Source organism: Phocoena phocoena, chromosome 9 (genome assembly GCF_963924675.1).
Source record: "Phocoena phocoena chromosome 9, mPhoPho1.1, whole genome shotgun sequence".
Lineage (NCBI taxonomy): Eukaryota > Metazoa > Chordata > Mammalia > Artiodactyla > Phocoenidae > Phocoena > Phocoena phocoena.
The window spans coordinates 9167261-9185442 of record NC_089227.1 but is presented as its reverse complement, the minus strand read 5'-3'; the positions used below and the strand labels follow the sequence as shown (position 1 = coordinate 9185442).

General features: G+C 61.0%; 1 protein-coding gene across 1 annotated transcript; it reads right to left on the bottom strand.

The window, feature by feature from the left end:
- Positions 1-1984: 1984 nt before the first annotated feature.
- On the bottom strand, positions 1985-16615 carry MYO1G (myosin IG). The gene is made up of 22 exons (XM_065884357.1): positions 16524-16615; positions 14862-15070; positions 14591-14684; positions 13650-13815; positions 13321-13374; positions 12490-12585; positions 12114-12233; positions 11268-11492; positions 11029-11174; positions 10476-10590; positions 10141-10311; positions 9862-9932; positions 8735-8809; positions 8402-8534; positions 7532-7698; positions 7109-7316; positions 5110-5333; positions 4394-4538; positions 3600-3704; positions 3279-3392; positions 2217-2371; positions 1985-2141 (listed from the first exon to the last, which is right to left on the bottom strand). Exons 1-22 carry the CDS (start codon positions 16613-16615, stop codon positions 1985-1987), a joined length of 3042 nt encoding a protein of 1013 aa, XP_065740429.1.
- Positions 16616-18182: the final 1567 nt, after the last annotated feature.

Here is an 18182-nt window from a genome sequence, read left to right as displayed (position 1 = left end):
CACAGTCTGACATGCCCAGAGCTGGCAGGTTTGTTTTGTGGGTACATGGCCCTTCTGGGGGGAGTGTGTACTTTTGGCATGGAAACTCTATGTGAACAGTTCCCATCCTCAGTGGGAAACCTCAGCAGGTCAAAACACAAGACTGCAAAAGCGGCCCCTTCTGTGGAAGGCGGCCCTCCTGAGAGACAAACCCTTGACAAACCCTCTCTAGACCCAAGCCTGTTTGCTTTCGTTTTCTCACTGATGGGAGCTTTCTCTGCCAAGCTGCCACTCAGCAAACACCTCCTGTCGTTGGTCAGTGAGTGGTCCCTGTGTGTCCACCAGGGCCAGCCCCGCAATGGAGCCAGCAGCTGCGGCGGTGAGCAGAGCAGCGTCCATCAAGGCCACCATGACTGGCGGTGAGGACTGACGCAAACCAACAATGACAGAAACCAATGAAATGTTTGCAGGTGACCTGCGTGCTTCAAGAGAGAAGTACTGTGTGTCTTACTAGCTCAGGACAAGGTGCTCCGCAGAAGGGGGCCATGAGGGTGGGGTGGGAGGGGAATTCAGGGAATAAAGAGCATGTAGGAGAGGACCCGAGGAAGGAGGCTCAAGCAGGTGAAGAGGGGCAACAGGGACACTCCTCCCAGAGGTAGAAGCATGTGCAAAGGTCCTGAGGATGGAAGGGGCTGGGGTCCTGTCACCTGAAAGCGCTCTGCGCTTGTGTGTGGGGATGATTCTGGAAGGCCAGCAGGCCCATCTGATTAGGATGTTGCCGTCTTCCTAAGTGCAGTGAGAAGGGGGTGTTCAGCCGGGTGGCATTCTCCATGGACAACTGGTAGCCGCAGGGAATTAGACCGCAGCAGGTTAGGATTTGAGAGAAGGCGCAAGTCCAGGGTGAGAAGTGTGCTGATCCCACAGTTACTCAGGGGTGGAGACAGCTTGCCTCGGCAGAGGCCCCACATAATGGATGGAGGTGAAGGGAGGCAGCAGGGTTACTGGTGTGAGCATCAGGGACAGGAACACCAGGAGGAGGGGCTCGTCCCAAAGCCACCAGGGTCACCAGAGCCGGGAAGAGATGCCAGAGTAGGCCATCTGGGGGCTTTGGGGGCCTCAAGGCCTCTTCCAGGGCAGGAGCAGCCAGACACAGACCTGTATGGCGGCAGGTGACCCCCCCCGCCCCCCAGGAGAGGAGAGGTGACAGTAACAAGGGGAAGCCTCAGTAAGTTCTCAGCCCTTCCATGACACACCCAAAGGCCATGGCAAACAGACGGCGACCTCTCTCCACACCAACAGGGCACAATCAAACAAGGATGCCCCCAAATTTAGGGTGCCCCAGGAAGAGGAAGAGTGCCACATTGGGGGCAGAGAAGCCACCTACTGAAAGAGGAGAGGAGAGGGCCTGGTTCTGGATGGGGCCGGGGCAGGGGCAGGGGCTGGGGAGAGGCTCTGCTAGCCTGAGCGGGGGCGGGTGTGCTCACTCTGGCCTTCCTTGGGTTGGCTTCCTGGAGAAACCCCAGGCATGGGGACGGGCTCCCAGAGTCTGGGGAGTCCTGGCTACCGGTGTCCCAGAGGTAGGGTTCCCAGGCCGTGGGATGCCCATACCCAGCACCGACACAGACAGCAGCTGGGACAGTGTGTGCCCCCAGTGTGTGCTCTGCCCAAGCCCCGTCCCAAGATGGCCCTGGGACCCCCAAGCTTCCCCAATGGCCCAATAGGAACAATGCAGTCCTACAGGAGGGCAGGAGAGAGAAAGAGACCAAGGCTCTGGGGACATTCGGAAACCCAAGAGGGGCAGCCTTGGATGCAGGGGTCAGCAGAGGACACTGGGGTGAGGTTTGCCAAATCGGCGGTGGCTGGAGACTGTCCGCCCCCGGACACAAGCCTACGCCCGTCACAGACTCAGCGTCCTTTACTGCACTGCGAGACTGCGCTCTTTCCCCGGTGTGGGCGCGGGTGGAGAACCCCTCGGCCAGGCCCCGGTGCGGGCGGGTAGGCCGGCTCAGCAGCCGGGCCACAGGAGGGTGAAGGCACCGCGGCTGCAGCGGAAATCCGGCTCTGGCTGCTCCGGCTTGGGCTCCACGGAGACCAGGCGCCGAGCCCCGCGCTGGGTCAGCGGGATGCAGTCGGAGACGCGGACCTCCAGGGCCCGGCCCTCCCTGAAGGAGGGAGGTCAGGGTCAGGACGGGCAGGGCTCCGCAGCCCCGCAGCCGCCCCCGCGCCCCGAGACTCACCCCTGGCAGTGCGCGGCCAGCACGCCCACCAGCTCCCCGACGCGGTTATCCAGCGGCGGCCGGGAGCGGTGCAGACACACCACCAGGTCGTCGTAGCCCCGCGCGTGCAGCACCACCAGCTGGTCCCGCCCGCTGGTCACGCTCAGCCCGGTCACCTGAAGGGGGCGGGGTCTCAGGGTCAGGGGCGCGGCAGGCCCTCCTCCCCAAACCTGCACCTCCACCCCACAGCCCAGGAGCACAGGCCCGCCCCCCGCACACATCTTCCCCTCCCCAGCACCCCGCCCGCCCCCCTCGGCCTCTCCCGAGCTCCCCTCCTCTCCCCCAGGCCCCACAACCCTGCTGCTCCCTCTAGGTCCCCTTCCTCCCTCTCTGGTTCTGCCCATAAAGGCGAGGGTCGGGCAGGGCGCACCGCACACGAGGGCTTTTTGCCCTAATGGAATGTTCTAGATCTGCACAGTCTAACATGGCACCACTGCTCACCTGTGGCTCTCCAGCACCTGAACGTGCTGGTGCCACTGAGGAGCTGAACTTTTACTTTTCTTTCCTTTTCATTGCATTTAAATAGCCACACGGGTCGTGGCCACCATACCGGATGGTCCTCCAGCCTGACAGTTACAGGGACCCCCAGCCTCAGTCCCTGCCCTGGGTTGCCCCTTGGCCTGTGGGAATATGAGCTGCGACTCCAGGGAGCAAGTGGGTCACAGAACTGGACAGAGGGGTGAAAGGCGGGTGGCAGCCACCCACTGCAGCCAGCTCCACGTGGTCCAGTGGCGGAGACCCCCGGGCAGGCACTGGCACAGATGTGGGGAAGAGGGGCCATTTGGCATTTCGTTCTGCCAAAGAGTGGAGCAGGAGGGGGGCGAGGAGGCTGAGGATGGGGCTCTGCAGGCTGTTCAGCAGGGGCGCATGGGGCGGGGGAGGAGTTGCCAGCCTGAGCTGATGCTGAGCTCCAGAAAGCTCCAGTCATCCCAGGTAGGCATGAGGGAGGGGCCTGGCAGTGCCCAGCAGGACACCGGGCCAGCTAGGGCCTCACGGATGGCCCCGCCCCCGCACAGGGCTTACCACGTCCAGGGGCACGGCCCGCATCACCCGGTACTGCCGGCCTGGCTCCAGCTTGTAGAGGTGCCGGTCTGTGAGCAGAAGCGCCCGGTCCCGGCTTTTGTTGAAGCGATTCACCTGCGGGACAGGTGCTCTCAGGGTCACTTGCCTGCCCCAGGGGGCTCCCCAGCAGGTGTGGCCAGTGGCCTCGCCTCCCTGAGGCCACTCTCTCACTGACTGGGCTGGAGCTGACGACTTTTGAAGTTTCAGGGTCAGCTGTGAAACCTCTAAGCTAGGCCTGGGCCAGGGCTGCCACGGGCCTGCAGCCCTGCATCCACTGCTCACCTTTCGGACATGGCTGGAGAAGAGCACGGCCCCGAAGCCGTCCTTTTCCCGAAGCGTCTTCAGTCGCTGAGCAAACAGGTCTGAGGCTGTGGGGTTGTCTGTGGCCTGAGGACAGATGGGGGCTGCCTGGGATGGAGTCTTGGGACCATGCTTGACTGACAGCAACTCTCAGGGAATTGGCACAGTTATCCTTGACCTCAGAGAACCTCGTCAGGCCATGCGCCAGCCTCCTGGTGGGTCCACCTGCCACACTGGCTTCCTTAAGGCCCACCGCACAGATCCCCTGCAGCCCTGAGGTTCTAGGCACACATGTCTGTGCCGTCCACACCACCCACCAGCCCTGCTCCCCATGCCAGGCCCGGGCAGACTGAGAGATGGAAGGGGCTGGGTGGGACCTCGCTCCTCCATGCCAAGCCACCCACCTGGGCAAACCTCTCGCCCCTAAGGCTTCATCCCCTGCAGAATGGGGCCAGGGGGTGGCTCACAGCACCCGTGTGGGCCAAGGGGGGCCATGGCATGGAGTCAGGGGGCTGTGCCTAAGAAGGGGGATCTGTGCCGGAGAATGGGGGGGCTGCCCTGAAAACACAGGAACACAGAGGGGGAGGTGCTGAGTAAAGCCCAGGCTAGCTGGTTCTGAGTGAAAACCCTTGAACTTCAGAGGCCAGGGGCAGGAACAGAGGGATACAGCCCACAGGACAGCCAGGCTCAGGGAGAGGACAACTGAGGTGGACATGGGCAAGGTTTCAGCCTTGAGCCTCTCCTTGGCACCCAGACCCCACAGCCCTGACACTTACGGAGGACAAGTAGTCCCGGGCCCAGGCCCGCCGGCAGCCCCAGTCCTGTCGCAGCTCCTGCAGGGCCGCCATGGCAGCCACCTTGGCCTTGATCTGAGCCATGTCTGAAGGGGGGATGTTCTTCACCAGCTGCCGGGCCCGCCACCTGGAGAGGGCCAGGTGGTCAGACAGACGCCTGTGCAGCCTCACCCTTCCCTACTCCTGGTTCTGCCCCTTTTCCTGAGAACACACGTTAGTGCCTTTTCATGTCCCTTCCCCCACAGGATAAGGCCAGGCCCCTCAGCCAGGCACTAGCCACCCTCTGTGTCCCAGCCTCCCTGGTCGCAGTGGAAGGTGGCCTCTCCTGCTCTGAGCATGCTGGTTGCCCTTCACACCTCTCCTAAAGAACTCCTACTCAGCCTTCAAAGCCCTGCTCAGTTGCAGAGTTTCCCCCACTTCTAGCTCTGACCCACCACCCTCCCTGCAAGCCTCTAGCAAGGAGATGGAGGCCTGCATCCCCTCCAGATGTCCAGAATGGTGCTGGGGGCGTTAGGAATCTTCCACCGGCTGTGGGGTGTGGGTAGCCAGCTGATGTGCACAGCCCCCTGTTTTCTGCTTATCCAGTGGGACCACCTGTCTCCTGGGTAGCACCAAGGGGTTCAGATGGCCCGGTCCGGGTGTTCAGTGGGCTCTAGCTGAGTGGAAAAGAGTGAGGGGCGGTGGCAGAGGGCGAGTACCTGCAGAAGAGCGCCTGGCAGATGTCCTGGAAAGGCTGTAGCACAGCAGGGGGCAGCGGCCACACAAGGTCACGGCCGTAGAGCGGGGGCTGCCGTGCAGCCTGGAATCGCCGCTGCATCTCTGCTAGGTGAGCGCGCACCTTGTGCCTCCGGAACCAGCGCATGATGGTGTAGACGGCCCTCAGTCGCCGGAAGTGCCGCCTGGCCAGCGTGCCCCGCCATGCCTGGGGGGCCAGTGGGAGGTGGTGCTCCATTAGGCCCTGCCAGGCCCCGCCTCCCTCACCTTAGGAGACCCCAAAATGGAGGGGCACCCGAGAATGTAACCATCAAAACCCAGACTGAAGATCCTACAAGGCAAGCGGCCCAGCGAACCCACAGATTAAAAGAGACTTAAGCAACGTATAGACCCTGAGTTGAACAGACTGAGGACACGACTGGGGACGTGTGGTTATTGACTGGACAGGACGGCAGCAAGTCAGCGTGAACTTTCTAAATCCTGTTTCTGTGATGCTATTAGGTCACGTTCTTAAAAAAAAAACCCCTGTGTGTTATAGGAGATAACAGAGGTAACAATGAAATGCAGTGTGTCGTCCTTAGTTGGATTCTGGGTTTTTAAAAGATGTAATGGGGGACTTCCCTGGTGGCGCAGGGGTTAAGAATCCGCCTGCCAATGCAGGGGACACGGGTTCAATCCCTGGGTCAAGAAGGTCCACATTCTGCGGAGCAACTAAGCCTGCGTGCCACACCTACTGAAGCCCGCGCACCTAGAGCCCGTGCTCCGCAACAAGAGAAGCCACCGCGGTGAGAAGCTCAGGCACCACAACGAAGAGTAGCCCCCGTTCGCCGCAACTAGAGAAAGCCCCCGCGCAGCAACGAAGACCCAACACAGCCAAAAAAAAAAAAAAAAGACTGCTCTACCATACCATTAAAAATTAAAAAATAAAAGATGTAATGGGTCATAGTGGGACCCTTTCAGAAATTTAAATATGGCCTACATATTAGACATTCAGATGTGTAGAATATATTTTATCAGTGTTAGGTTTCTTTTTTTTTTTTTTGGCCATGCCCTGCAGCACGCGGGATCTTAGTTCCCCCACCAGAGATGGAACCCATGCCCCCTGCAGTGGAAGCGCAGGGCCCTAACCACTGCACCGCCAGGGAACTCCCAGTGTTAGGCTTCTTGAATGTGCTAATGTCAGTGTGTTTATAAAGATGGATGACCTTGTTCTTAGGATATGCATGCTGAAGGATTTAGGGGTGTCATTGCTTTATATGGTTTGGGAAAAAATACAAATGTATGCATATGTGAGTATCTGTATGTGCGTATGGAGAAAGAGAGAGACAGAGATGGGGGGGAGGGGAGAACATGATTGGAGCAATCCAGGTGAATAGTAATCGTACGAATCTTTCCACTTTTCTGCAGGTTTGAAATGTTAAAAATAGAACGTTATGGGGAGAGGTGGGAGAATCCTTATCCTTTGGGAAGACATACTGACATGATTATAAATGAAATGATTTGCTTCAGAGTAACTGGGATAGAGGTGCGATGTCTACCCAAAATCACGTTGGTCATGTGACATGCTTGACACAGGGCAGTAGCCTGTAGGAATAGAGCACACCATTCTGCGCGCTTTTCTCCAGGTCTGAAATCTTTCAGAATAAATGGAAGAAAAGAAGGAAAAAAGAAAGGAAGGAAGGAAGCCAGGTTCCTGAGTGTCTTGTTTTGAGCACCTGGGCCTGAGCCTGGTGGCCACAGAACAGAGGGGAACCGAACAACAGCCCCACGTTTTGCTTAAGTCAGTTTCAGCGTCGGTTTGTCACCTGCGAGCGGGGGCTCCCCCGGTACTTGGAAGTGTGCCTGTGCTCCCCTCAGTGCACGCACATCCCCCCAACTCCGGGTGGTACACATCCATCTCTCCCCTCCCCCCAGGTAGCGCACACAGCCCTCTCCTGCCCATCCCCCCACACCCTCCCTGGGGGCCGTCCAGCCCCGCCGCACCTTCTGTAGCAGCAGCACGATGATGGGGATGAGACACGCGCGGCTCTGCTCCAGCGTGACCAGCGTCCGGGGCGAACGGATGAAGAGTTTGCTGTGGCCGAAGGCGACGTCCCCCTGCAGCCCGTGCTGCTCCAGGAGGGCGCTCACGGCTGCCCTATCGGAGCCCAGCAGGTGGTTTGGCCACGTGTACTCACAGGTCATCTTGTACCTGTCACAGAAGGACCGGGCAGTGGGCGCCAGACCCTGTGGAGGAGTGCGGACTCGCCCCGCCTTGACTCGCCCCGCCCCCATTTGCCCCCGCCCACCACGACGCCATGCATGCAGGCTCCCGCCTTGAAGTCTGAAAAGCGCCCGCTGCTTTGGGCACCCGCGGCCCGCTGCTGGAACCCCTCAAGGACACGCCCCCGGGAGAGGGGGCCGTACCTGAGCAGGAATCGAGAATAGGGCTGGCGGGAAGCGAAGCCGGCCCTGCGGACCCTCACGTTCTCCAGCAGCCCCAGGTATGCGACCTGGTGGCGACAGTGGCCCTCATCCAGCTTCGCGGCCACCTTGTCCTCATTGGGCTTGATGCAGCGGACGTAGAAGGGCTCCTGTGGGGACAAAGGACACTCGGAGGGGCCAGTGTCACGGCCCTACAGTCACCCTGCAGGGGCAGCAACCGAGATGTCTCCATTCTGCCATCTCCATCCTCCCACTCTGCCATCAGTCCGTGTGGGGAAGAGGCTCTCGGGGGAAGGGGAGGCTGAGGGCCCGCGGGCAGGCCGAAGGCTGAGGCCAGGAGGAGACTGGGGATGAGGGCTGGCGGGCAGCATGGGACCTGGGAGCCCAGTGCTGGGTGCGGGCAGGAGGCTGGCCCAGAGCCAGGTTCTGACCGGGCAGCAAAGCCCCTTAGTCCTTCCTTTCGCTTCCCAGAGGCCCTGCTGAGTCTCTGGATATTCTGCGTCCTTCCACTGCCCCTCTGACTTTGGGCCCCAAGCTCTATGAGGTGCTCCTGCCACTTTCCTGTCCCCGTGACCCCAGCTTCCAGAAGCTAACCCGTATCTGGGCAGCACCAGGGCTGGGCCAACCCAAGCTCTGAGCAAGGTCTCCCCCAGCCCATCCCCAAGAGGCAATGAGGCTAGGGGAAGGCTGCTGGGACCCTGCATTTACTCAAGCCTCGGCCTGGTCCAGGGCATCTTAACCTGTGCAGCGGCCGGTCCCTCCCTGCTGGAGGGGTTGTGGCTCGCAGCAGAGAGGAAACAGAAGGATCCGGAAGGATCCAGACTCAAGGTGGGGTTGGGGGGGGGGGTGTACCTTGGAGGCCAGGTTTTCCACCAGGGCCACCATGGAGTTCTTGAAGAGCGTGCCAGCCGTCAGGGGGCGCTTGGTCACCTCCGTGATGTCCTGCTGCCCATCTGGCCACATGGCCCGCAGGGTGGGGTCCGTGCTGTGGACACAGGTTGCATGGCCAGCCGCCCTCCAGGACAGCCCACACCCCAGCCTGGCCATTTGTAAGCTTCATGGCCTCAGCTTTGACCCTCAGGCTGTCTGTGAGGGTCAGACCGGAGTGTCTGAAGGTCCTTCCGCCCAGAGCCCCTGGGCCCTCGCCCTCTGGTGCCCACACGCATGCCCACAGAGCCTGCTCACCTGTTGTACAGCAGCCGCTTGAAGTCCTGGAAGAGGGAGTCTCTGTTCTTGTCAATGAAGCCCTCCACCGAGTACCTGGTCGGGGGGGACAGGGCCACTGAGGAGACGGGGCCCTCGGACGGCCCCCAGCATGCCCCTCCCCCTCCCCCCACCTGGTCAGCCTCTCTTCCTTCCTCCTCACGTGCTCGTCTTCTTTTCCCTCTCCTTTCTGTCTTCCCTCTCATCACATAAGCCCTCCTCCCTCCAAAGTTTCTCTCCTGAGAGGTGCCAAATGTCGCATCACTGAACCCTGGCTCTAGCACATACATGCGGTGTGACCTGACCTAGGACAAGTTACTTAAACTCTCTGTACCTCAACAGAGACCACGAGCTCAGAACAGTGCCTCCTGAGTTTCCAAATACATCGGCGATTACAATTACAACCAGGAACTCCTGAGTCATTGGTCTATTTTGTTCCAGTGGCACTGAGAGCCTCAGATTCATCGTCTCGCCCTTTGACTGTTAGAAAGCTCAGCGCTAAAATCTTGGCTTCGCTTGCAGCTCCTAGAAAGGCTCAAGGCCATGGGATCTGACTTCTGGTGGCTTCGTCTTTTGGACTCTTATTTCTTCTCCTTGCGAAGGACACGTTGGACACTTGTGCCTCTCTCTGTGTCACCTCAGATCCACTTCCAGGTGAGGTGAGTGACAGGGAAATTAATAATAATCATGGCCACCCCTGGAAGACACCTGGGGCCTCGGTACTCAGTGTGTGGCCTGAGGACCCGCAGTGTCCATCTGGCCTGGGAGCTTGTCAGAGACACAGCCTCTCACCCCTCTGCTCCTCCTTGCTGGCCTGCACCTGGATGTGCAGGCTTTGCTCAAAGCGTGACAAGAACTGGCCCTGGGCTAGGAGCAGAGGTCCACCCTGGCTGCACCTCGGAATCTCCAGCCCCTCTCCCAGAAATGGGCATTTTTTAAAAAGCTTCCCAGAAGATTGTATGATACAGTCAGGGCTGAGAATCGCTATCTTAAAAGCTCCATTGTATGTATGCTTTTTACTTGTGAATCTGGTGAAGGGCATATTTTCAGTGCCTTAAAAAGGGGAAGGGGCAGAGGGGGGGACCAGACGCTCAGTGGGGGGCCCTTACATGACATCCCCTGCATAGTGCTTGATCCGGAAGTCTCGGCCAAACTCCATGGTCTTGTCTGTGGGGCAGAGCTATGGCGGGGGGGCAGGCCAGGTCAAGGCACAGAAGGTGTGGGGGGATCTGGGGGAGGGGGGGCAGTCCTGCAGAGAAGGCTGAGCCACCGCCAAGGACCCCACCCCCACCCCAAGACAGGCAGCGTGGCACCTGTGGTGCCCTTTCCAGTGCTGGGACCAGCCGGGGGTGCACAGGGCGGGGGCGACCGCAGGGGCAGAGGGGCACCTGGCGGCTGGTGTAGTGCGGATGGTTGCGGTGGTGCGTGTCCAGGGTCTGCAGGAAGATCCGGTCGGTGATGGGGCCCGCGCTGCCGCAGGCCTCATCCAGCACAGCCAGGATGCCCCTGTGGGGCCGCTCCACCAGGTCCACGATGGTGGCGTTGTTGAAGTACTCCACCTGCAGGAGGGCAAACAGGGCAGCTCCCGAGCCCCGTCGGCCGGCCTCGCGCCTGAGTTCCTGCCCGGCGCCCGCTCCCCTCGCCCTCCTCTGCACACACCAGCCCGCCCAGCGCCATGCCTCTCCCTCAGGGCCCGCGCTGTGCAGGACGGCCCGGCACTCACGCTCCGCCAGGCGATGCCCTCCCGCTCGTACTCTTCCTGCTCCTGCTTCAGGATGAGCTGGATGAAGAGCTGCTGCAGCTTCTCGTTGCAGTAATTGATGCAGAACTGCTCGAAGCTGGGGGCGGAGGGGCCGCTGAGAGTCATGCCTTGACTGCCCACCTCAGGGCTTTGGCTCCACGGGGATCGAGCGCAACAAATGGCAGGCTTCCCCGCAAACAGATCCCTAGAAGTTTGCCTGAGGGCGCTGGTGCCAGGCGTCCCAAGTGGCTTCTCTGTCGGGGAGCATCTCCCGCTCCGGGCCGCTCTTTTACCCGCCTGCCCCCAAGTCCAGCACGCATGCCCTGGAGTGGATCTGGGAGTCCCAGCGAGGGGAAGTGAGCCGAGATCTCGCCTTCCCAGGCACCAGTGGACGGCAGCACAGCTGAGGCCGGCTTGAAGGCACGAGCCTGGGGCCAGGGACCGACCGGCACTGACCCAGCCCAGCCGAGCTCCCCAGGACTAAGGCGGCCTTAGAGGGTGGGCGGGGTCAGGGTGTGGTGGCAGGGCTACCCACCTGTTGACAGGGAACACCTCGAAGCCGTAGATGTCCAGCACGCCGATGACTGTGTCCTTGCCGTCGCGTCGGGGGTCCCGGTCCCGTGGTTCCATGACACGGTTGATCCGGTCCACCACCCACTCAAACAGCCGCTGGTACACTGCCTGGGAAGAGGCCAGGAGCCAGCTGTCTCTGACTGCCTCTGGCCTCGTCTCCTCCGGGAAGGCCTCCAGGTTGCCCCCCCACCTCCAGAGCACCTTGGCACAGGCGTCCCGGGCATAGCTGGCCTCGGCCGCAGTGTGGCCCTTCTCGATGAGTTCCCTGCCTCCCGAGGCCACGGTGCGAGCCAGCAGGCAGCGCAGCACCATCCCCCGGGGTGTGGCCGTCAGCTCAGCCACGTGGTCCACCAGCACCTCATCAGTCACCGCCAGGCCCCTCTGCTCCAGACTGCTCTCCTCCAGCTCCACAAACTTGATGTTTCCCTGGTGATGCGGGAACCATGAAGTCAGGCTCCGCGCCTCAGAGGAGCCTGCTGCACCCCTCTGCCCCTGGGGGGACGGGGGGAGGCAGGGACGCGGGGTACAGTAGAGCTTGGCTTCTACCACATACACAGCCAGAGAGAGAGAGGGGAGCGCTTCCTGGAGCACGCCAGAGCCTCCCCCAAGGCTTCCCACCCGAACGTCATGTGAATGGTCCCACTGCATCCTTCTGCAGCTGGCTATGTGCTACCCATTCCTCATGCTTCCTCAGAGAGAACTAAGGCTCAGAGGCACTGAGTAACCTGCCCAAGGCCACACAGCTCTTAGGTGACGGAAGCAAAAGGCCAGTCTGCATGTGTTCAGCTTTACTGAGCCCAGACTGCCCTTGCCTGCTAAGTCTGGGCTGATCTACCAGACAAGGACCAGGCCCATTCTGGGCATGCAGGGCCCACGGCTCAGGGACCGGCCTGTGGGAACCCATAGCCAAAGCAACTCAGTTTCAGCAGAGGGAGAAGTGGGCCAGTTACAGGGCTGGTTGTCAGAGGCCAGTCTCCTCCTCCAGAGGAGGCACCCGGCCAGGGCACCACATGGGGAAATGGCCGCAGAGCCCACAGCCAGGCTCACCAGGTGCAGAATGGCGGCCAGGATCCGGTGCACGGAGGCCACCTCCTCAGGACTGAAGCCGATCACCCGCATGGCCTCTGTCACCGCCTGGTGGTGGCTCTTCTCGTCACTGTCCAGGACCTGGGGGAGAAAGGTCCCAGCACCCCGGTGCCACGCTGAGCCTCGATTCCTCTGTCCCAGTGAGCATGCTCACCCACTGCACCCCCATCCCGGTGCTGAGCCCCGATTCCTCCAACTGAAAGCCTGCCGAGTCAGGGCCCCACCAGTCCCTCTGAGCCGTGCACACCGCCCTGGCCCCTGCTGAAGTCACTGGCCACTAGCACCAGGGTCCTGGGACTAAGCGTGATTAGAGCCTCGGCTCCCTGCCCCCACTCACACTGAGCCCCGCCCCCTGGCGGGTGAAATTATACAGCGCAGGGTTTCTCTGCAGGTGCAGTTCTTGCAGCTCTTTGTCCTCACAGCCCCGCAGCACCTGGAGGACCCGACACCCCTCCGTTAGGCCCCTGAGCTCCAAAGACCCCACCCACGTACGCAGGACAAACAGACGCGTCCTTCAACCACCGCTGACCCAACAAATTCATGGTGTGGGTCAGCACAGTGATGGTGTGGACACCGCCTGAGCCCAGGGAGAACCTACTTCTGGGTCAGATACTGTGTAGACACCACACCTATCCAGGGAAAGACCACTTCAGTGGCCAGACATGGTGTAGATACCACCTGAGTCCACAGAGACCCACTTCAGAGGTCAGACACATTGCAGACATTGCCTGTGTCCTGGGAGGACCTACTTCCGTGATTAGACACGATGTAGATGCTGCCAATGTCCAGGCAGACGCACTTCGGTGAGTCAGAAAGAATGCAGATACCACCCAGGTCCAAGGAGATCCCGCCTCAGTGGGCCAAACATGGTGTAACCACCTGAGTCCAGGGAGACACCACCTCAGTGGGTCTAACCCAGTGTAGACACTATCATTGTCCAGAATCCACCTCAGTGTCAGACATGGTGTGGACGCTGCCCTGCCCGCGTCCAGGGGGACCCCACGTCAGAGTCAGACGAGGTGTACACACAGCCACGTCCAGGGAGCTCCCACTGCAGTAGGGGCGGGGCCGGGGCGATGGCACAGAGGGAGAGGGGAGGGAAAGGGACTGTGGGTGGGGCAATCAGAAGGCCTTCCCTGCAGGTCTCCCCCTGCCTGCTTTGGCTCACCTGGTAGAAGGCATGGAAGTTCCTCTCGCCCACGTGCTGCTTGAGGACCCGAGACTGAGGAGAGAGGAGCAGCTGGACGGAGGCCTGGACGCTGGCCCCACCCCGGGGGACCTGTCCCAGAGCCCCTGGGGCAGTGCAGGTGGGGGTGGTGGCTGACCTGGCTTCAGGGGGAGCCCCGCCCAGTGAAGCTGGGACACCTGAGAAGGTAGGTTCCTGTCCCCAGGATGCCAGGCCTGGGGGGCTCGGCGTGGTGGGGCAGCTTTTCCTGGTCCCCCCAAGGGAGGCCTTTGTGCGGCCCACCTGCCCAGGGTCTCAGTGTTAAGGCCCACCTTCTCCAGCAGGTAGCTGTGGATGTGTCCCCCCACGGGGTCTCCTTTGAAGTCAAAGTTGATATCCATGTACTTGCCGAAGCGGCTGGAGTTGTGGTTGCGGTTGGTGCGAGCGTTGCCGAAGGCCTCCAGCACGCAGGTGGACTTGAGCAGCACGTCCTTGACCCTGCGGGGGGGGCAGAGGGGCCGAGGGGCTGTAGCGCAAAGACCTCACGCTGGGGGCCGTGCCCAGGTCCAGCATCCCCGCCTGAGGCTTCCCCATCACAGGAGGAGAGGGAGCCTGAGGGCCTGGCCTCACCCTGTGCTGCCCTTTGCAGGCCTTTGACTCTGAGATGCTGGGAGAGGCACCTGCAGGGGGCTCACGGCGGTTGTCCTGTAAAGCCTTGAGCCTTGAAAGGCATTGGCCCTGCCTTTCCAGACCAAAGCTGCAGCCCAGTGAGGAGCTGGGTCTGCACGCTCGGTGCTGCCAGCCATGTGTGCTTGGGAACTTCCATCGCTGTTCCCACCCCACTCCTGCCCCGAACCCCACCTTACCCCACCTCAACAGGAAGAGCCGGGGCTCCCACACAGCTCCTACAAATCCCCAGTGGTGAGCAGCTGGCAGGCAGGTGGGCCCTGGGTTCCGGGTTCCTGACCCAAACCCTGACACCCGGCCTGGCATCCTGGGCCTTCCTGACAGGCCAGCCAACCTCTTCACTTCCATCACGTCCCGGAGAGGGCTCAGCACCTGTCTGTCGGCCCTCTGCACCTCACTCCCTTCCTGTCCCTAGAGGAAGGGCAGCCACGTGCTAGGCCGCGCCTCTCCTTGGGTCGAGAGGTCCGGGCTGCGGCTCACCTGGAGGCTTGCTGACAGCCACTGAACTTGGCCTGAGCCGGGCTCCATTGTGTCTCTTGCCCCCCATCAGGCATGAGGCCCCTCCCCACCCCCTCCCCGCCCTCACCTCTCCACCTCCGCCCTCTGGCTCGGGTTGGTGACGGCAGCGATGTACTGCATGATGCGCCTGCTTGCTTCCGTCTTTCCTGCCCCACTCTCCCCTGCCGGAAGGAAGGACAGTCAGACAATTTCTGGTTGCTCCCCCTTAACCAGCTCCCGGTGCCCATCCCCACTCCCAGGTGCTCCAGTCACCTCCCCATCATTGACAGATGAAAACACCGGGGCACAGGGAGGCTGTGAGCCAGAGCCTGGGCCCTGGCTGCAGGGCAGGTAGGTACCTGAGATAACAATGCAGGTATCCCTGGACCGGCGCTTCATCGCCCTGTAGGCAGCGTTGGCCACAGCGTACAGGTGGGGCGGCCGCTCATAGAGCTCGCGGCCCTGGTACCTGGCGATGGCCTCGGGCCCATACAGGGGCAGCTCCTGGTAGGGGTTCACGGACACCAGCACCTCACCGATGTACGTGTAGATGTGGCCCTTCTCGAACCTGGCACAGGCAGGGCCAGTCCTCAGTGCTCGGGGCCTCGGGGACACACACCTAGGTCCCGGGGCATTGGGCCCAGGCGGGAAGCCTTGGGGCCCTGGCCCACCCGCAGGGCTGAGAGTAGACGAGGGAGTGGGGGTGGGGGAGAGGGGTTGCCGGCTGACTTGAGCCTTCCTGGTGCCGTGTGCCGGGAGTCGCACCCCACACGAGGTGGTGGTGGGATCCAAGCTGCTCTCCACGGGGATCCTGATGTCACGGGAATCATGACTGCCCACTTTATTAAGGGACTGACTTGCCCCAGGCCTCGCTGGCCAAGGCAGAGCTGGCAGTGTGGGAAGCTGGGTTGAGGACCGGAGCAGATGCGGGTGGGAGGTGGAGGGAGGGGCCTGCAGCTGTTTCCGCCTCAAGACCTGGGCGGGGACCCAGAAGCAGAAGCGACCCAGCCCAGCCCCACCCAGACAGCAGGGACTGGGAGGGGTGCCACCCCCCTCCCCCCGGGCACCTCCTCATTGTTCTGGGCGCTTCCCTGCAGGAGCCTAGTCGCCCGGAAGGGTGCCTGTGTGCATCATCCCTCCCTCGACGCTTCTGCCCTGGGAGGAGCCTGCTGCCCTGACGGACCCGCCCTGCCCCCGACAGCCGCTCCCGGGTTCCTCTTCCTCAGCTGCCTCAGACGGACGTGCGAGTTCCCTGGCTCGGCTCCCTGCACACCCGGGACCTGCTGGAGACAGACTCTCCCATCTGCAAGCTGTGTGGCCCCAGGCTCGGGGTTCCATCGTTAATACGGAGATGGTAATACCTGTCTCAGAAGCTAGTTTACAGGAATGAGGTGAAAGCATGCTTAGCTCTCTGCCCCCGAGAGCAGCTCATTTCCTGTCTGACTCTCCGTCCCACAGCCCTGACCTTGGCTCAGGGCCCGCCTGGGCCTGACTTCAGCAATCGGGGGTCAGTGGGACCTGTCCCCAAGCTCTGCAGTCACCTTCTGCTCCCCCTGGCTGTCCAGGGATGAAGCCAGCTCCTGGTGCCACCACCGACTCCTCCCTGCCCTCTGCCCTCTGGCAAATAGGGCCCCGTGTCACTTCTACCGGCCATGCCCTGAAGCACCCCACATGCCCCCCTGAGAGTGTCATCTCAGCTTGTCCACCTGCACCCCCAGGGTGGGCCCTGACCACTTCCCTTGGAGCCCCCAGGGCCCAGCACAGCCCCACTAGGGGGACGGAGCATCCACCCGGTCCGGGGGCCTGGCACCTGCCAGGAGGAGGGGTCAGGAGGCACCTGGGCTGTGTGGGAGGCCCGGGTCTGGGAAGCCTGCTCTAGCACTGGCTGGTTGCCCTGGCCCTGAGGCGACAGTCCTTCCTGTCCCAACGTCCCCCTGCAGTCACGCAGACAGCGGGCTGGGGCTGGCGGAGACCAGCGGGAGTGGGGATGGGGAGAAGGGGAGCCCCTGCCCTAGGTCTACCTGAGCTTCAGGTTCTCCATGAAGTCTTCCATGGTCACTTGGTCCAAAAGCACAAAGTCAGGCTTGCCGCACTCAGGGCCTTCGTCCTCCATCCTGCCGGCGGGAAGCACCCAGGCCAGGTTGCCCCGACCTTCCTGTGCAGAGCAGCTCAGGGGAGGGGTGCTCTCGCATAGGCCCAGCCCTCCCTCCCGCAGCCAGTGTGGTGAAGTAGGAAGTGGGTTCTTGTGGCCCCAGGGAGGGGTTGCCCTCCCTGCCTGCCGTCCCCTCCCAAGGGGCTCTGAGCTGTGCTTCCTGGCTCCCCTCAGGGCGTGCCTCACGGTCGGAAACTCCGACCCTCTATGATCTCACCCTCGCCCCAAGCAGCCGCATCTCTGCGGTCCCCAGCCCTGCTGCATCCGAGCCACGGGTGGGACCCTGAGCAGGGTTTTCTTGACGTGGCAGTGGCCGCAAAAGCCGTCAGCTCTCAGACCTCAGCACTACGTGGATTTTCGGGTAGGTACATTGCACCTCGACAAAAGGTGAACAAATGCCGATACCCAGGCCTTTGGGGCAGGAGCCTAGGCAGTACTCCTTCCAAGTGTGACCACGCTGCGATGTGAACCACAAAGCCAGCTTCCAGGCTTAGCCCGCCACAGCCACGGGGCTGGTGGTCTGGGTTCGTCATGCCGAGACCCAGTCTTGCCACTGGTCCAGGCTTCCAGATGTTTCCCAGAAGGGTCCTTTGTGTCCTCGGGGCCCGCCTGCCTGTCCCTCTAGTAGTGAGACCCAGGAGCTGCGCCAGGAGCCCTCCTGTCCCACCTTGGTCCTCACCTCCCAGAGGTGTGGCCTCACTCCTCTCTGTGGAGCAGGCGGGCCCTTGACAAGTGGCCATACGGGCCAGCTCAGACTTCGACCACACGGCGTCCGGGTTGGGGACGCGAGGCAGGTCTCTCTCATCCCTCCCCTCGCACAGGGAAGACAGCGCATTTCCCAAGTTTGAGTCATCCGTGTACTACCTTTGGGATTCTCTACTCAAAAAGCTAGTTTATTTAAGAACTGTCTTTCAGTCAAGTCACTTTTTTTTTTAACCTGGATGAATAAAAGAATTTATTCTATGACATTTAGGGTCTAGACTAGAATATAACTTGGGGTTCATTTTAGCTCGAGACTAGAATAAAATTTCTAACCAAGCGTGATCAAAAGTCTCTTTTTTTAAATTAAGTTTTATTGGAGTACAGCTGCTTTATAATGTGTTAGTTTCTGCTGTACAGCGAAGTGAATCAGCTACGCGTATACATAGATCCCTTTTTTGGATTTGCTTCCCATTTAGGTCACCACAGAGCATTGAGTGGCGCTCCCTGTGCTCTACAGTAGGTCCTCATCAGTCAACTCACTTTTTAAACTCTGAAACATTGTTTGATATGCAAGGGTTTTTCTCCTTCAGAGACTTTAAAACGAATACATATCTAATGAAATTGTTAAGTGCTTATTTTCAAACGCCTGATAAAACCAAGCCTCACAGCACTGTGCCCATTGTTCTGAGGGGACCCTCCCGTCCGGACCAGGCTTTGGCTCCACCCTGCGCCAGGCCTGGGGCTTCTCATGAGCAAGTTCTGGTCAAGTTTCATCCTCTCAGTCTCTGAAGACCCCCTTCGCACCCCTCCCCCTGCCTCTTTGGCT